At 42.4% G+C, this 18345-nt stretch overlaps 1 protein-coding gene across 4 annotated transcripts in view; it reads left to right on the forward strand.

Annotated features, from left to right (window-relative positions):
• Nucleotides 1–18345, forward strand: part of degs1 (delta(4)-desaturase, sphingolipid 1) — a 79760-nt gene extending 61415 nt beyond the window's left edge. For all 4 annotated transcript variants that reach the window (XM_069887949.1, XM_069887954.1, XM_069887956.1 and 1 more), the window contains 2 exons: nucleotides 11781–12523; nucleotides 17572–18345. In XM_069887949.1, the coding sequence (XP_069744050.1) occupies nucleotides 11781–12523; nucleotides 17572–17715 (887 nt within the window). In that variant the 3' untranslated portion in view covers nucleotides 17716–18345. The remainder of the gene's footprint in view (nucleotides 1–11780; nucleotides 12524–17571) is intronic.

The raw sequence follows: 18345 nt of genomic DNA on the forward strand, positions 1-18345 counted from the left end.
TGCAGTTAGTCCGTATTTCAGGAAGTCTACAACTCAGCTCACGTTCTCTGCCTTGGTGTTGCCTCATTCCCAGCTAAGCAAGCCGAAGCCACTTGTTTTTGTTAACGTTGGGTGTTGGGGGATTGGGGTGGTGGTGGGTGAGACCAGATTGGAAGGAAGATGAGCACTGGTTCATGGGCCGAAAGGGCCTGTTACCATGCTGTAAGCTTAAATTTAATTTAAACTTTGCTGGTTTAGTAAAACTTTACATTATTTTGAACACTATTAAATCTTCTTTCTCTACTTTCATCCAACACGTCTTAAGTTGTCAGAGCCCTTCCAACAAACTTCCTCTGACCTAAAGGAAATCCTTTAGTGATCATTCTCAACCATTACACAATGTGGTGTTAACAAACTCTGGTTTTGGGTTGCATCCAATTAACAGACTAGACAATAAGAAATAGGAGTAGAATTGGGCCATTCAGCCCATTGAGTCTGACCTATCCTTTTCAACTCCATTCTCCCTGTAATCCTTGATTCCTTTCAAAATCAAAAACTTGTCTACCTCGGTCTTAAATATCCCCACTTACAGCCTCAATTTGTCTGCGGCAACAGATTCCACATATTCACCACCATCTGGGTAAAGAAATTTATCTGTTCAAAATGGACATTTTTGATTCCTGAAGCTCTGTCCTCTGATCACACTCTCCCACCACTCTAACCAAGCAAGGTTGCAATGAGATCCCCACCCCTCATTCTTTTTTGAATTTTTTTTAATAGTGTTTCAGGTTTAGACAGTAATTTACAGCTTGGCAGCAATAATCGTTATAAGGTGGCATCTATTACCACTTATCCATGTCATATCTATACAAATTTACAAACTGCTCCAAACCTAATATCCCTTATTCTCTTTCCCCCCCAACCCCATTCCCTAAACCTCAAACATTCAACACACCGATAACCAAAAAAGACATTTAAGCAACAAAACATAAGGATAAATCATATCAGGGAGTTATGGGTCAAGTCTGGTGCAGCAGGGAGGAACCAGGTCAATTTTCCCTTTGTTCCTTGACTTTTCCTGGCTGGGCTAAGGAAGTCCCTTTGTTTAGGGTGACTTGGGCCCCAAGGCAAGATTGTACTTATCACAGCCATGCTCCTATGTGGTTCAGGTATGGCTGCCAGATTTTTTGAAAGGTGCTGTATCTTCCACTCAGGTTGGAGATAATCTTCTCCAGGGGAGCACAAGCTTGCATTTCCCTGCCCCATTGCGCAATGCTCAGGTGAGAATCTGATTTCTAAGTAACTGCTATGCACTTTATGGCCACTGCCAATGCAATCATTAATTGAATTTTGACAGCTTCATTGCAAATCTTATGTCCACCATGTTACCCAGCAGGAATAGCTCAGGATCGTGTAGGAATTCTTTACCTATGATTTTTCCTCTGACTTCACCTAGCTCTGCCCAGAAGGGCCTCGTTTTGGTACATGTTCATGTCTCAATGCTGCATCTGAAACACTGATCTGACAGTTCCAGCTTGGACCTGCTAATCCTTTGTGGTATTAGATACAGCTGGTGCAAGAAGTTGTATTGCACCAACCTGTATCTTGCATTGATTCCTGTGGTCCTGCTGAACCGACAAGTCAGACCAGCACTGTTCATCAATCGTTGTTCACAAGTCCGCCTCCCACCTGTGTGTCTCGATTTATGAAGACTTCGTTTCGGTCCTTCCACTTGGAGCAGGAAATGCATTGCTGAAATTAATTTTTGTGTTTTTTCCCTCCCCCATTTTAAATCCTGGTCTCTGTCACTGCACTTTGGCAGGGCCATGGTTGGACTTAATTTGTCCTGGAGAAAAGATCTTGTCTGAAGGTAGCAGTGGAATGTTTGACAAATTGTACCTGTTTAAGCTCTTCGAAGACATTTATTGACCCTGCTCGTAATAGTCTTCTATGCACCTGATGCCATTCCTGTGCCAGGTGTCTAGGATCTTACTACCTACCGTCAAAGGTGTTAAACAGTTTAGAGTTGGGGGTGTTTATGGAGACAGACCCAATTTTATTCCTTAATATCACTCCAAATGCAAATAATTTGTCTTAAAAGGAGGCTGTCTGTTTTTCCAGATAATAACTTAGCATCCCATTTATAAAGTCCTCTGCTACCCTCTTGCTCACCAAGTGCAGTCCAATCTGTACCCAGGACAGTACCTCTTCCCCCTCAAAGAGTGAAGAAATGTACCTCGACTAGGCTGCCCAATAGTTTTTTTTTTTAAAAAGCCTGGCAACCGTAATCCACCCAGACTGTAGTCCCAGGTTAATTTTTCCATAGAGACCCTGGCTACCTTCCCATTCTATAGGAATGTTCTTAATTGTGAGAGCAAGGCTTGGAAAAAAATCCCTGGGCAATGCCAATCTACTTAAGTTCTCCTCAATCTTTCTCAGCAAGGGGGTATAGTTTAACTTGTAGGTTGTTAAGTCATTATCAATTTTGACTGCTAGGTACTTAATCCCATTTTAGGGCCACTTTAGGTAACTTTTTTTTGCATTGGCTATAGTCCCCTCCCATAAGTGGCATAATCTCACTTTTATCCCAATTTATTTTGTACCCAGAGAATTCCCCATAGTCATCCAGAGTAGAGTGCAGCTTGGGCAATTAACTTACTGAGTCTGTCAAATATACCAATACGTCATCAGCAGATAAACTGATCTTGTGTTCCTCTTGGCCTACTTGAAATCCTTTAATGTCTGACGAATGGCCTCAGCCAACTACTCTATTGCCAGTACGAACAGAGCTGGAGAGAGTGGGCATCCCTGTTGCCTTGACCTTGAGTGGGAAGGCTGAAGAAATCTGCCCATTGGTCACAACTTTTGCCGTGGGCACGTGATATAGCACCCTTATCCAATTTTCTCCAAGACTTTAAATAAAAAATTCCGGGGAGGAGTCACATGATGGAGTAGTGGCCGGTTGGGAAAACCAGCCCTCTCCAGGAAAATAGGAAAAATCAAAGTATATAAAAAAAAGAATAAGAAATAGAAGATAAAGATACAGAGAAAAGAAAGAAGATGGCTTCCAAGAAGGAGAAAGTAAAAACGGGGAAAAAAAGTAGAAAGGTCACCAGAGAAGAAAGAAGGCCTTAACTGCACGAAGGAACAGGATGCTGTGGTGGCGAAGGAGTGCCCGACCCTCGAGGTCAGTGCCTGCCCTGAGGAGTCATGACCCACCAGCCGGTGCACTACAAAAATGGCTCTCGGAGCAAAACAAAAGTGCACAATCAAAAGAGAAAGAGGACACCGACGGGAAGGGGGCTCAGCAGAGGAGCGTGCTGTCACAGAGCAAACAGCTGAGGGATGCCCGACCCCAGGGTTCTCAGCTGGAGGACAAGGAAGACAGCAGAAGAGGGAGCGATGAAATAGACATGGGAGATAGACAGAGTGATGACCAACAAGAAGACCAATGTCATGAAGCACAACAGACGAGCAGGCCAAGAAGAGAGGCCCAGCAACAAGAGGTCTGAAAAAGAGATATAAGCAGCTCATCATGAAAAACAAGAGACACAGACACAAAGAGAAGTCACAAACAGATACAGACATAGAAGAGGAAAAGGACAAAGATCTTCACAGAGAAATAGAAGGTAAAACTGATGGACACAGAGAAATAGAAGGTAAAGCTGATGGACACAGAGAAATAGAAGGTAAAGCTGATGGACACAATATAGATGGGCTTTTTTGAAGAACAAATGAGATCACTAAAAGAATGGTTCTCATTAGAGTTTAATGCAATTAAAAGGAAAATGAAAAGAACAGAAGATAAAATACAGAAGGTTAGAACTGGTAATGACAGAAATAGGGAAAAGAGTAGAGAATGTGGAAGAGTGGGAAATGGCTGTAGAAATGGAAGTAAATGACTCGAGATAAAAATTGCAAGAAAGTAACAAAAAAATTAGACAGTTGTTATCTCAGAAAATTGATATGTTGGAAAATTATAGTAGGCGAAACAACATAAAAATAGTGGGCCTGAAGGAGGGTGAAGAAGTCACAGACATGAAGGAATTTATAAAAGGATGGATCCTGAAGGTCTTGGGAATGACAGAAAATATACTGGAACGGGCAAGGAATAAAGTTAGAGAAGATAATAAACCATTGGAATACAAGGATCAAAAAATATTTTTTTTACCCAGACATAAGTTTTGAACTCTTAAGAGGAGGAAGGAGTTTAATATAGTGAAAACGATTTTATGAAAAAAAAGTTACTAATTTATGTTAAAACATCCAGCTGTGCTTAAAATATTTATACCTTGGGAGCAAAACAGACTGTTCTCTGATCCAGAGAAAGCGCAAGAATTCGCAGAACGTTTGCAGGACAGGAGAAGAGATGTAACAAGAATGAAGAAAGGTGATAAAGTATATATAAAGATGTAAAAACAATGTATATGTAAAGAACTAAAGAGGGAAAAGAGAAGGGAAGGGAGTAAGGGGGGAGAAAGAGAGCTTTATTGTGAGTTTTTTTTTAAAAACTGTTTTCTGAAGAGGGCTGGGTAGAGGGGGAATAACCGTCACTGCAAAATCAGTTGACGCTGCAAAAAAGATTGCAATTCAAATGAAAAGGGGAGTTGTGGTCGTCGGGCAAGGGGTATGGGGCAACTCAGGGGGGGGGGGACTTTTGGGGTTAAGATATTAGTGGATGTGTGAACTGCGGAGGTATTTTGTCTTAAATATGTTGTCGTACATTAAGAGAAAACAGATGAAAATGGGGAAAAGGGGGATGGAGGTGGCAAAGAGGTGTATGCAAGATGTGAGATGGCCATGTTGAACTATGACTTTCAACTATTTCTTCTGCAAAGGGACAGTTTAAGCTTTCCTGTCCAAGTTTGGCAACTCTATCTTTGATAGGATCTCAGCTATTTTATTGGACCTCCCTTCCAGTTCTGATTTGTATAAATCTTCATAAAATTCCTGGAAAGTGTCATCGATTTCCTTTGGTCTGTAAGGGATCCTGCCATCCCCTTTTGTATTACATTGATTATCTTGAGGTTTGTTCTGTTCTCAACTGCCATGCCAGGATCTTGTAGGCTCTCTCCCCCAATTCATAATATTTTTGCCGTAGTATGGCCTTTTCTATATTATGTGTTTGGAGTGTATTGTACTTCATTTTGTTTGTTGGGACCCTGTATTTCTCTTCTGAGCCTGACTTTTGAAAGTCCTTTACTATACAAGTGATTTCTTGTTCCAATTTGCCCACCTCCCTCTCATTCTTTCTTTATTGTTTTAGACCACACATGTCAAACTCAGGCCCGTGGGCAAATTTCGCCCGTGATATAATTATATTTGGCCCACAAGATCATATCAAATATGTATTAGAGCTGGCCCGCTGGCCACCGCACCAGTATAGCGCATGTACAGCTAATACTACAAATCCCAGAATGCTTTGCAAATGCGTTGGCGCCAGCCCATCAGCCCGCTAATCGCCCCACCTCCTCTCTTTACTTTTATTAGCATCTGCGACCTGTCGCCTAACTCACATGTAATAAACCCCTTACGAAAAATGGCCAAATGAAAGACAGAAAACGGGACCTTTCAAGACAGGTGGGAGGCAAACTCTGACCCCAGAGTTGCATTTAAGAAGAGATGCCAAGTATCTGGTTTAGACCCAGGTGCATCAGAGTAAATCACAGTGTAGCAAGCTAAGCTTGGATTAATATTTTCTTTGGTTAACTTTGGACTGTTCATAGTTGAAAGATTGGATTTTCATTGAAGCAAGTTGTTATTTTTTTGACTTGTTGGCTTGTGAAAAAAATACATTTAAAAGGAACTTAAAGGCTATAGAGAAATATTATTTATTGAATATTTGCCATATAACCACTTAGAGCACAGAACAGGCCAGTTCGGCCCTATTCTATCTATGCTGATATCTTTCCATTTCTTGCATTGCCTGACAGCCTCGTGTGGCACCTTGTCAAAGGCCTTCTGAAAATTGAAGTAAACTATACTCACTGACTTCTTTGTCCTTTCTGTTATTTCCTCAAAGAATTCCAACAGGTTTGTCAGGCAAACCATACTAACTTATTTTCCCAAGTTTCTTCAAGTACCTTGATAATCTGATTTTGGTTAGAATCTATTAACTGGCTATAATTTCCCATCTTTTGCCTCCCTCCAACATTCCAGCCCTCTAGAACCACTTCAGAATCTGGTGTTTCTTGAAAGATCATTGATTATTGTGTCCAGTTCTGGTCACCTCATTATAGGAAGGATGTAGAAGCTATGAAGAGGGTACATAGGAGATTTACCAGGAAGTTGCCTGGATTGGAAAATAAGTCTTATGAAGCAAGGTTAGCAGAGCTAGGACTTTTCTCTTTGCAGCATAGAAGGATCGGAGGAGACTTCATGGAGATCTACAGGATTCTGAGAGGCATAGATAGGGAGGACAGCCAATGCCCTGTTTCCCAGCGCAAGAGTAGAAAACACCAAAGACAGAGCAGTAGGTGCCTGGAATACATTGTCAGGAGTGGTAGTAGAGGCTGAAACATTAAGGGCATTTAGGAGACTCTTACACAGGCACATGTTTCCAGCATTTCCTTGCCCCTATTATTATCTCCCCATTGTTGTTTTCCAATGGCCCATTATCTGCCCACTCCTCTTTCGCTATATAACAATTAAAGCACAGAATCGGGCCAGTTTAGCCCTTATAGTCCATGCGGAACATCTCCTGTTTGTGTTACTGGTTAGCTTGGCTTCATATTTCATTTTCCCCTCATTTTTTTGAATTTTAAAAGCATCCCAATCCTCGAGCTCTCTGTTTTGCTTTTGTGTTGTCTTTGACTTCCCTTGTCAGCTACTGTTGCTTCATCCTCCCTTTTGGAACACTTCATCCTGAATTTGTCCTGTGCCTTCTGAGCTAAGCTCAGGAACTCCAACCACTGGTGCTCTACCATTGTTCCAGCTCGTGTCCACTTCCAATCAACTTGGCTAGCCTCTCCCTCCTCTCTCTGTCGTTCCCTTTATTCCACTGGTAAATTTAATTTTAGTTTCTCCCTCAAATTGCAGGGTGTATATTTTGATCTGCCTTCTCAGGAAGGGTTCCTTTACCTGAAACTCCCTTTGTCAAATCTGGTCATTACATAGCACCCAAACCAGAACTATCTTTTCCTTGTTTGGTTTAGCTGCATTGCTCTAAAAGGTGCCCTGCAAGCATTCTACAAATTCCTTCCCTTGGGATCCCAGTACCAATCTGATTTTCCCAATCAACCTGCATATTGAAATCCCCCATGATTATTGCATGCCTTTTCCATCTCCCTGTATAATTTGTACACCACCTCCTGGCTACTGTTTGGAGGACTGTATCTCTCCCCCCTCCCCCACCAGGTCATTTTACCTTTCCACATTCTTAACTCTACCCACAGGGATTCTACATCTTCAGATCCTATCATTTCCTATCTTTCTTTGGCTTGGCTTCGCGGATGAAGATTTATGGAGGGGGTAAAAGTCCACGTCAGCTGCAGGCTCGTTGGTGGCTGACAAGTCCAATGCGGGACAGGCAGACACGGTTGCAGCGGTTGCAGGGGAAAACTGGTGGGTTGGGGTTGGGTGTTGGGTTTTTCCTCCTTTGCTTTTTGTCAGTGAGGTGGGCTCTGCGGTCTTCTTCAAAAAAACATAAACTCTCTAGTTTATTACAGACAGAACCACCCACACCCCCTACCTGCCTGTCCTTTCAATACACCATGCATCTTTGAATATTTAGCTCCCAGCTGTGATTCCTTTTGGCCACAACTCAGTGATACCTAGAATGTCAGATCTACCTTATTCCTTGTACTGCATGCATTTAAATAAAAGAACTTCATTCCTCTATTATCACCCATCTTGATTTTTGTCTCCATAGTACCACAAGTTAAAGTTTTGTCATTAAGCCTGCCTGTCCCTCCTCACAATCATAATGTACACCACATCTACATCAGCCCTATTGCTTTGGTTCTACTGCCAAACTTGTTTAAACCCTCTCCATTAGCTCCAGCAAACCTATCTGCTGTGATATTGATCCCCCTCAAGTTCAGGTTACCAAAGGAAACATCAACTACCCAGGTCCAGTAACAATATGATGCACATCAAAGTTCGGATTACTTGCCTTTTTTCAGAGATATCTTTGGTCCAGAACCAATCAAATTTTCTCCTAGTGAACATGGATCAAATTCTACCTCCTACAAGTTGAGTTCTTGAATTGTTACTCATTTCAAATTGCTTTTGACAGCATTATCTTAACGCTGACCCTTGTCTGATCATTTTGGTTTATAGATGGCTTTGTAAAATGACATTTCACTCTAGAATATTTATGCGGTCACCACTAAATGGGAAACAGTGGCCTGATACCACAAAGCCTAATGTGATGGGTTGAGGTTGTATTCTTACTGCCCTGCAAACTAGGGCCCTGGTGGAGTACAAGTGCAGGCCATTGCATATTCATTTCACAGTGCAGTGTTTGCTACCAAACTTGAATCTTGAGACCTGTCACAGCATCTGGGAAGAGCTAAGTAATTGAATTCTGATTGTTTAAATCCTCACCTCATCTGATCCTACAGAGAAGCACATTCAAGGCCTTTGGTCAGGAGGTATTTGGTTAACTGCCTTCTGGACTGGGACAGAGAGATAAGTGAGGTTCAATGAATACTCATTTAAAAAAAACTGTTAAAGTTCCCTTGCCTCGCTGCACTCTCCTTGTGACTGGAGCTCAATTACAACTATATCTACATTGGTCAATTTAATAATATAATTTCTATCCTTTGATACATTCCAATTTTTAAAAAAACATGTGTACTCTAACACCGTGTTTTTGGAATTGATTTCCAGCACAACTTCTCCAGTGTCAGGTGGTTAATTGAACTGTCAATATAATTGCTATAACTGCCAAGTTTTTAATTCCTTTAACCTGATTCATAGGTCATGGAGCTGATGTACTCAAAGACCAGATTTTGAAGTGGGTCAAGTAATTCCATAGTCCCATTCTGTTTTTCATATCCTGCATATTCTTCCCTGCTTGGTCTAAATATTTTCCTTGGGTTTGCAAAGATTTCCAGATCTCACCTCTGTCCCGTTATCTTCAACTTTGTCCTTTAGATTAATACCCTTGCATCACAGCCCACAGATTCTATTTCAATCCTAATCTTGGGTGTGTTGTTTCTGATGGGTGTTCAGGTTTCCTCCCACAAAGGTGTGATGATAGGTTAACTCCTGTAAATCTATCTCCCCAGTGTTGGGAAATGGAGGTAAATGGACTAGAAAGGACAAGTGACTTTTCATTCAAGATTGCATCCTCTTCTTGAACTTGGAACATTTGTCTTCTCACTTACAGCATCTAAATACCCCTGTGCACCAATCGCACAGCATAGAACACTATAACATAGGCCCTTCAGCCCTTGATGTTGCACCAACTCATATATTCCTTGAAAAAGTACTAAAGCCTCCCAATGCTCTTTTTTTTACATCCATGTGCCTGTATAAGAGTCTCTTAAATGCCCCTAATGTTTCATCCTCCACCATCATTTATGTCAAAGCATTCCAGGCAAATACAACTGTGTATTTATATTTAAAAATAAACCCTCATGTCTCCCCAAAACATCCCTCCCATCACTTTGTACATGTATCTTCTGGTGTTTGCTATTCTTGCCCTGGGGAAAAAAATTGCTGGCTGTCCACTTTATCCCTGCCTCCCAGAATTGTGTAGATCTCCAAGTCCCCTCTCATCATTCTTTGCTATAAAGAGAGAAGTTCCAGCTCTGCTAACCTTGCTTCATGAGACTTATTTTCCAATCTAGACAACATCCTGGTAAATCTCTGCACCCTCATCAAAGCTTTTACATCCTTCCTATAAAGAGGTGACCGGAACTGAACACAATACTTGAAGTGTGATCTCATCAGAGATTTGTAGAGTTGCATCGTGATCTCTTGACTCTTGAACTCAATTCCCCTTTTACTGAAGCACAAATCCCAAAGGCCTTCTTAACTATCCTATCAACCTGTGTGGCAACCTTAAGCAATGTATGGATTTGGACACCCCCCAGTCCCTCTGTTCATCCACACTCAAGTAACCAACCATTAACCCTGTACTAAGCCTTCTGGTTTGTCCTTCAAAATGCATCACCTCACACTTATCAGGATTGAGCTCCATCTTTCACTTTTCTGGCCAACTCTGTAGCCTGTCTCTATCCTTTTGAGATCTATGACAACCTTCAGCACCATCCACAACTTCTCCACCTTTGTACCATTTGCACACTTACTGACCCATCTTCCATCTCTTCATTTATAAAAATCACAGAGCAGGGGTCCCAGAACAGATCTCTGAAACTCCGCCAGTCACTGACCTCCAGGCAGGATACTTTCCATCAATTACTAATCTCTGCTTTCTACATGCAAGCCAATTTTTTTATCCACACAGCCAAAGGTTCCATGCATCATCTTTCTGAATGAGTCTCTCATGGGGGACCTTGTCAAATGCCTCACTAAAATCCAGATAGACTAAATCTACTGCCCTATCCTCATCAGTTTGTTACCTCCTCAAAAACTCAATTAGGCTCATAAGGCACGACCTTCCCTTCACAAAGTCCTGCTGATGACTAAAAACTGTACTTCTCCAAATGCCCGTAGATCCCATCCTTAAGAATCCTCTTGAATAGTTTGCAGATCCCTGACTTAAGACTCGATGGTCTATGATTCTCTCTATTACTTTTATTAAACAAGGTACAAGACCACACTTGCCATTCTCCAACCCTCTGGCACATCCCCTGCACCAATTCTTCAGCTATGCATTCATCTACCACAACTTCCTGTTCCTACCCTCTGGCACATTTCTGAGATTACCGTCCTGAAGGTCCTGCATTTTTAACTTTCCCAACTCATGATTTCATCCCTACTCCTATCTGTCATTGGTCCCCACATGGACCACAACATCTAGCTGTTTACCTTCTCCTTCAGAATGCTTTGACCTCAGTCAAAGATGTCCCCGACTCTAGCACCTGGGAGGCAACATTCCACCCAGGAGCCTTGATCTCGTTCACAGAAACTCCTATTTGCCTAACCAATGAACCCTGATCACCATAGTTCTCTCCCTTCTGAGCCGAAAGGCCAGCCTCTGTGCCAGAGATGTGACCACTATGACTTGTCCCTGGTAGATCATCCACCCCAACAGTATCCAAAACAGGATAGTTATTGATCAGGGGTTCATCCACAGGGGTGCTCTGCACTGTCTACCTATTCCCTTCCCTCTCCTAACAGACTGTTTCCTTGAATCTCCTCTCTGCCACTACCTCTACCTTCTGAATAATCCAGAGTTCATCCAGCACAGTCTCTCAGAAGCTGCAGCTGGATGCACCTCTTGTGCTGTCCCAGATTTCCCACATGCTGCATTTGGAGCATTCCACTGCCTTGGGTGCTATCTCCCTTAACTGTTTAAATGCAAAGATCTTACTTGCCCTTATTGGAAACATGCTCCAGCTCGTCCTAGGCCTCAAGGCAAAGCCTTGAAGTCCCTCTGCTACAGTGCACCACTCACATGCTGGCTGCTCCACTTGATCTTCCCCTCTTTTTGTCCACTGCCCCTTATCTGTCGTTCTTACTCCCACCAATCATTGTTTAACCCTAAAATTGTCCTCTGCTCCCTTTTAAATGAATTTACCAAAAGCTGGTTCCCAGCTCACTGTTCTCCTGAGCATTTGTTTCTCAGCTTCTTCCCTCTTCCCCATCTCTCACCAGTCAGATTATCTCCTTCCTTTTGGCCTGATTCACGTTGTCATTGTTATTGATCAACTTCTTTTGTCTTGCAGCCAAGTATCCTGAGATCAAGTTGTTGATGGGTCCAGATCACAACCTAAAATGGATCGTTGCCCTGATGGTAGCAGTTCAACTTCTGTCTTTCTACCTAGTGAAGGACCTGGACTGGAAGTGGGTGATGTTCTGGGCATACATGTTTGGTGGGTGTGTAAACCACTCCATCACACTGGCCATCCACGAAATCTCACACAATGCTGCCTTTGGGAACAAGTATGCGATATTCAACCGCTATTTTGGCATGTTTGCTAACCTTCCTGTTGGTCTGCCGTATTCTGTTTCTTTCAAGAGGTACCATATGGACCATCATCGCTACATGGGAGGGGATGGCATCGATGTGGACATACCCACTGATTTTGAGGGCTGGTTTTTCTGTACCAGGTTGAGGAAATTCTTCTGGGTTATCTTGCAGCCATTGTTTTATGCCATCCGTCCACTCTGCATCAATCCTAAACCCATCACTCACCTGGAGATCATCAACCTGGCTGTCCAGTTGACCTTTAATCTTCTGATTTATCATCTCTTGGGAGTAAAATCGATTGTCTACATGCTGGCAGGATCTCTCCTGGGCATGGGCCTTCATCCCATCTCGGGACACTTCATTGCTGAACATTACATGTTTCTGAAGGGGCATGAAACCTACTCCTACTATGGCCCCCTCAATCTAATCACCTTCAATGTTGGATACCACAATGAACATCATGACTTCCCCAGTGTTCCAGGCTGCAGACTTCCTCAGGTGAGCATTGGTGTCCCTTCAACTATTCCTCGAACCCCTTCTGAACTCACTGTTAGCTGATGGGTGTCTAAGGTGCAATGGCAGGGTTGTACACAGGATCTACAGTGAAATGATATGCATGTTCTGATTAGTGCCTCCAAGTTTACCTGCATGGACTAAGTCAGCAATTTTTCATGTTGTCTGTAGCCACAGCTGTGTAAATAAGGAGGGGCTGCTCTATTTGCATTTCACAACAGTCCTACAAATTTGACACAAACAAAATTCAGGCTGGTGATAAGACCGTTTCAATCAACAACAGGTATACCCTTTTAGATACTGTTGGTTGAGACAACCAACCAGGGACAAGTTCCCAGCACAGAGGCGGCTGACCCCCTGGTTCAGAATGGAAGGGAGTAAGAAGAGAATGATGCTGATTGGGAACTTGTTGGTTAGATATGTGGGTAGGGGGTTTTCTGAATGAAATTGAGGCTCCAAGATGCCAGGGTCAGGGATGTCTCTAATAGAGTTCATGGTATTCTGGAGTGGGAGCAGCCAGATGTCATGGTCGATGTGGGGACCAATGACATAGATAGGAGTAGGGATGAAATTGGTAAACAATATTAAGGTCCTTATGGCTTGTTAAGAAATGGCAAGAGTAAAAGGACCCTATTGGCAGCTATATACAGGCCCCCAAATAGCAGCCAGAAAGTGGACGACAAGTTACAGCTGGAAATAGAAAAAGCATGTCAGAAGGAATATATCTAATCTTAACCTGAAAGGGGATTGGGAAAGTTAGGAAGGTACTGGATCTCAGAAGAGTTTGTAGATTTTTGGAACAGCTTGTTGATGATCCCCCCAGGGGATCAGTGGTTTTGGATTGGATGACATGTTATGAACCTGAGATGATTAGGGAATTAAAGGAACCCTTAGGAAGTCGTGATCATTGTACGATTGAGTTCATTTTCAAATTTGAAGGAAAAACTGATATCAGATGTGTCAATATTATAGTGGAACAAAGGGAATTACAGTGGTGAGAGAGGAACTGGCCCAAGTTGACAGGAAATAGAGGGACGGCAGAGCAGAATTGGATGATATTTCTACACAAAATAAAGAAAGTGCAGGGTAGATATATTCCAAAAAAAAAAGAAAATTATGTATGGAAAAATGTGGCTAACAAGAGAGGTAAAGGCTAAAATAAAAGCAAAAGGGAGGTCAGGCAAGGAAGATAAAATTAGTGGGAATAAAGACTGGAAAACTTTATATATAAAAAAATACAGAAAGAGACAAAAAAATAATTGTGAAAGAAAAGATGAATTATGAAAGGAAGTTGGGAAATAACATACAAAAGGGTACCAAGTCTGCAGAAATTATAATGGGTCACAAAAAGATGGCAGAGGAACTAAATGAGTATTTTGCGTCAGTCTTCACTGAGGAAGACCAGAGCAATATACCCGAGTCAGAGGTCTCAGGAAATAGAATTAAGTACAGTCAGGATTACTAGAGAGATGGTGCTGAGTAAAGATGAATGGACTAAAGGTAGATAAGTCTCCTGGACTGGATGAGATGCACCCACAGGTTCTGAAGGAGATTGTGGAAGCATTAGAAATAATTTTCCAGAAATAAACAAACTCTGGCATAATTCTGGAGGATTGGAAGGTCACAAATATAGTTCTGCTGTTTAAGAAGGGAGGCAGAAAAAATGTAATTATAGGCCTCTTCATCTGACATTGGTAGTTGGAAAGTTATTGCAGATGATCCTCAAGGATGAGGTTATGAAATTCATGATAGGTTAAAAGTCAGCATGGTTTCATGAAGGAAAGATCCTGCTTGACCAACCCATTGGAATTTTTTTGAGGAAATCTCCAGTAGGATAGACAAGTGAGAGGCTGTGGATGTTGTGTATTTGGATTTTCAAAAGGCCTTCGATAAAGTGCTACATAAGAAGCTGCTTAAAAGATTAAAGCCCATGGAAAGATATTAGATTGAGTGGAGCATTGGCTGATAGCAGAAAGCAATGGGTGGGAATAAAGGGATTCTGTTTGTTGGTTGCAGTGGGATTCTGCAGTGGTTGGTCAGGGCTGTTTTGTTTAATAATGTGTTTTAATTATGGATTGAATGGTTTTGTGACTAAGTTTGCAGGTGACCCCAAGATGGGTGGTGGAGTAGGAAGTGTTGAAGAAACTGAAAGATTGCAGAGAGACTTGGACAACTTAGAGTGGGCTAAGAAATGGCAGATGAGATACAGTGAGAAATGCACGGTTGTACATTTTGGAAGAGGAAATAAACAGGCAGATTATTATTTGGATGGAGAGAAAAGTCAGAAGTGCAAAGGGACTTGGGGGTCCTCATGCAAGATGACCTAAAGGTTATTGGATTGGCAGTTTAAAAAAAAAAGGCGAATGCTATGTTGGCACTAATTTCAAGAGGAATAGAGGTGTTGAAGCTCTGTGGGCACTGGTAGACCTCATTTGGAGCATTGTGTGCAGTTTTGGTCCCATTAGAAATTTACCACTCGTATAACATGCAGAAGATCATATTAGTATTCTAAATTCTGACTGTCAAAAGCAATTTGCATTTAATTGGGGCACAAGGCAAAGCAAATACCAGTATCTGCCACAGTTAATCTCCTGCAATTAAGGCACTTGATATGTTGATCTCATCCCTCAGGGATGGGCAATTAACATTGATAAGGTGCAGTGTGCTAGCCAAAATATCCTGCAAGATAATCTAAAGGTTGTTGGATCGGCAGTTTAAAAAAAAGGCAAATGCTATGTTGGCACTAATTTCAAGAGGAATGGTGTATAAGAATAAAGAGGTGTGATGAAGCTCTATGGGCACAGGTCGACCTCATTTGGAGCACTGTGTGCAGTTTTGGGCCCATGGCATTCAGTACAGTGATATTCCAAGATCAAAATTTCCCATGCCTGCTATAAATTGTGCCCATTCTTTCATTGCTGCTATTATGTTCTCATGCTCACTGTAAACTCCTTACAGACAATGTGGGATTTGAAACCTGGTCCCAATTGCTGGCACTGTAACACCGTTGTGCTGACCACTACACCAATCCTCTATTATTCTTTTGTCCATGTGTCTGACTCTTAAATGCCCCCAGTTTCAGCCTTCACGAAGATATGGTTTTTAAAAACTTCTCTGCTCTCATTTGCTTGGACCACTTCTGACAATTCTCTCTTCAGATGCTTCTCCATAGTGAGACAGGCTTCCACAGCTGCATTGAATACCTTCTCCCCAGCCTCCTAAGACACTTGTTTTTGTCCCCAAAAGCACCTGCTCCAGGATGTTGGAAATGTGCCCATTTTTCAGGAAACATGACTACCCTTTTGGAGCCCTCAGTCATATTTTCCTAACTCCCAGACGTCCACGGATGAGACAATGCAGTGTTAGTTCCCTTGGACCTTGCCTTCATATCCACACTTTATGGAACAGAACACAGGAGTGACCATGTTGTGCTGACCTAAATAAATTTCCACGTCAATCTAACCCTCTGTCATAGCCCATTACCATTGATTTTTTTTCCCTTTATCCATGTGCCAAGCTAAAAGTCTCTTAAATGTCCCTATTGGATCAGCCTTGAGCAGCCCTAGCAATCTTCCAGGCACCCACCACTGTTTTAAAACAAACCTTGCTTTACCTAAACTTTGGTCCACTCATTTTGAACAGATGTCACCCGATGGAAAATGTCTGGCTCTACACACTATCTAAGCCTCTTATAATCTTGAACACCTCTAAGCCGTCTCTCAACCTCTTTCACTCCAAAGAGAAAAGCCCTACCACATTCAACCTTACCTCATAAGACATTCTCCACTCTGGCAACATCCTGGTAAATCTCCTCTGAACTCTCCACATCCTTCCTGTAATGAGGCGACCAGAACTGATCACAATATTCCAAGTGTAGTCTAACTAGAATTTTATCGAGCTACAAGATTACCTAACGACTCTTGAACTCAATCCCCAACTAATTAAGGCCAGCAAGCCCTATGGCCTTAACTATTTGCATGCTAATCTTGAGGGATTTATGGACTTGAATCCTAAGACCTCTCTGTTCCTCCACACTGTTAAGAATCCTGTCATCAACTACTTGCTCTGTCTTCAAGTTCAACTTTTCAAAGTGCACCACTTCACACTTATCTGGATTGAACACAATCTGCCACTTCTCTGCAAGATTCTGTCTCTATCCTGTTAGGACCCATGGCATCCATCAACACTATCCACACTTCCAAACTCTGTGTCAACCATAAACTTTCACTTTATCTAAGTAGTTTATTTTTTTTTAAAATCCCAGAGCAGATCCCTGCGGAACGCCACTAGTCAATGACCTCCAGTCACTTCCTATCTTTTGAGGGTGAGCCAGTTCCAAATCCATGCAGCCAAGTTTCCATGGATCCCATGCCTCATGACTTTTAGGATGAGCCGACCATGGGGAAGCTTGAATTTGAACATTTGTGCCATCTGTAACCGAATCTCGTGAGCCGCACCTTCCCTTCCTCACCATTGCAGCCTTCCACAAGGACCACTCGCTGACTCATTCCTGTCAATCCCCTGTAGGAAATGCACATTAGTCCCTCCAAACCTGTGGTCAGACAAAGATTTACATACATTCCCCCCCCCTGCAATGGTAATCCCGAGCTTTCATTTCAATTCTGCTCCCACACTGATCTGCCTTCTCAGCCACAATGAGGCCCCCATCTTGTATTCTGCAACACAACGGGTTGAATGCTCCATACTCTTCTTCCCATTTCCCTATTGCCCAGTTTCATTTCCTCTCTCATTTGGTTCCACTTTGCACCTTCTGGTACCTGTCTTGTTTCTACCCATCACCTTCCAGCTTGTGTCCCCACCTCATGATCCAACGGCCCCTTATTTTCTCCCTCCCACCTTACATGGTTCCATCTACTAGCCCCTTCTCATCTGCCTAAAATCTTGGTCTTGACCCTTTGCATTTCCAGATACGCTTCAGTTCCCTGCTGTTAAACCGAGGACCATGCATGGAACTAACCCATGGAGAACGATGTGGCCTTGACCTACTGGTGTTGATTTTCTCCTTTCTCTAGGTGAAGAAGATAGCAGCTGATTACTATGACAAATTGCCCCAGTACTCCTCCTGGGTGAAAGTGCTGTACGATTTCATCATGGATGACACCATCAGTCCATACTCGCGTATCAAGAGAATAGTGAAAGATGCCAAACAGGACTAGGAAGTAACTTGTAAACAGGCAGAGTATGCAGACTTGCCAGTGTGGCAGGTTTTTTTTTTACAAATCTTTCATTCTCAAAAACAAGTTAATTTCAGTGTCTTTGTTTAAACCATGTACTCACAAACATGACTATTTACTGTTTTACCTCTTGTGGAGCTTTGCTGAGCTGTTCACCTAATTGCAGTGTTTTGAACTGACCTCCAGTGATGTTGAATCTCTGGCTGTGTAGGGTGGAAATGTTGCTCCCTTCAGTTGCTGAAGTTTGCCTCCAGTCTGAGCCAGGGATACTACTTTTGGCGTAAGTGTTACCACCTTGACAAGCTCGACTGCCATTTGTACCAGAGGATATGCTGCTTCAACTCGGCACGTTGGCTGCCTTTCCCAGTCACTTGCTGTGTGCACCAACACCGAAAAGGCATGCAGCATTAAATTGACTGAGGACTGGTAATCAGCTGCCAGACGACTTCCTGACTGTGCTGGCTGTTTCCGCTTCCTGTTTTAACTGAAAGGACTGATTTCTCCACTAATCAGGTTTACTTTGCACATTTTTGTATTTGATTCGACTCACTTAAAAATTAACCAGATGTTGACTATTTTGCAATTTAAAATAAATGGCTTTAAGATGTCTAA

Source organism: Narcine bancroftii, chromosome 6, assembly GCF_036971445.1.
Source record: "Narcine bancroftii isolate sNarBan1 chromosome 6, sNarBan1.hap1, whole genome shotgun sequence".
In the NCBI taxonomy this organism is placed as follows: domain Eukaryota; kingdom Metazoa; phylum Chordata; class Chondrichthyes; order Torpediniformes; family Narcinidae; genus Narcine; species Narcine bancroftii.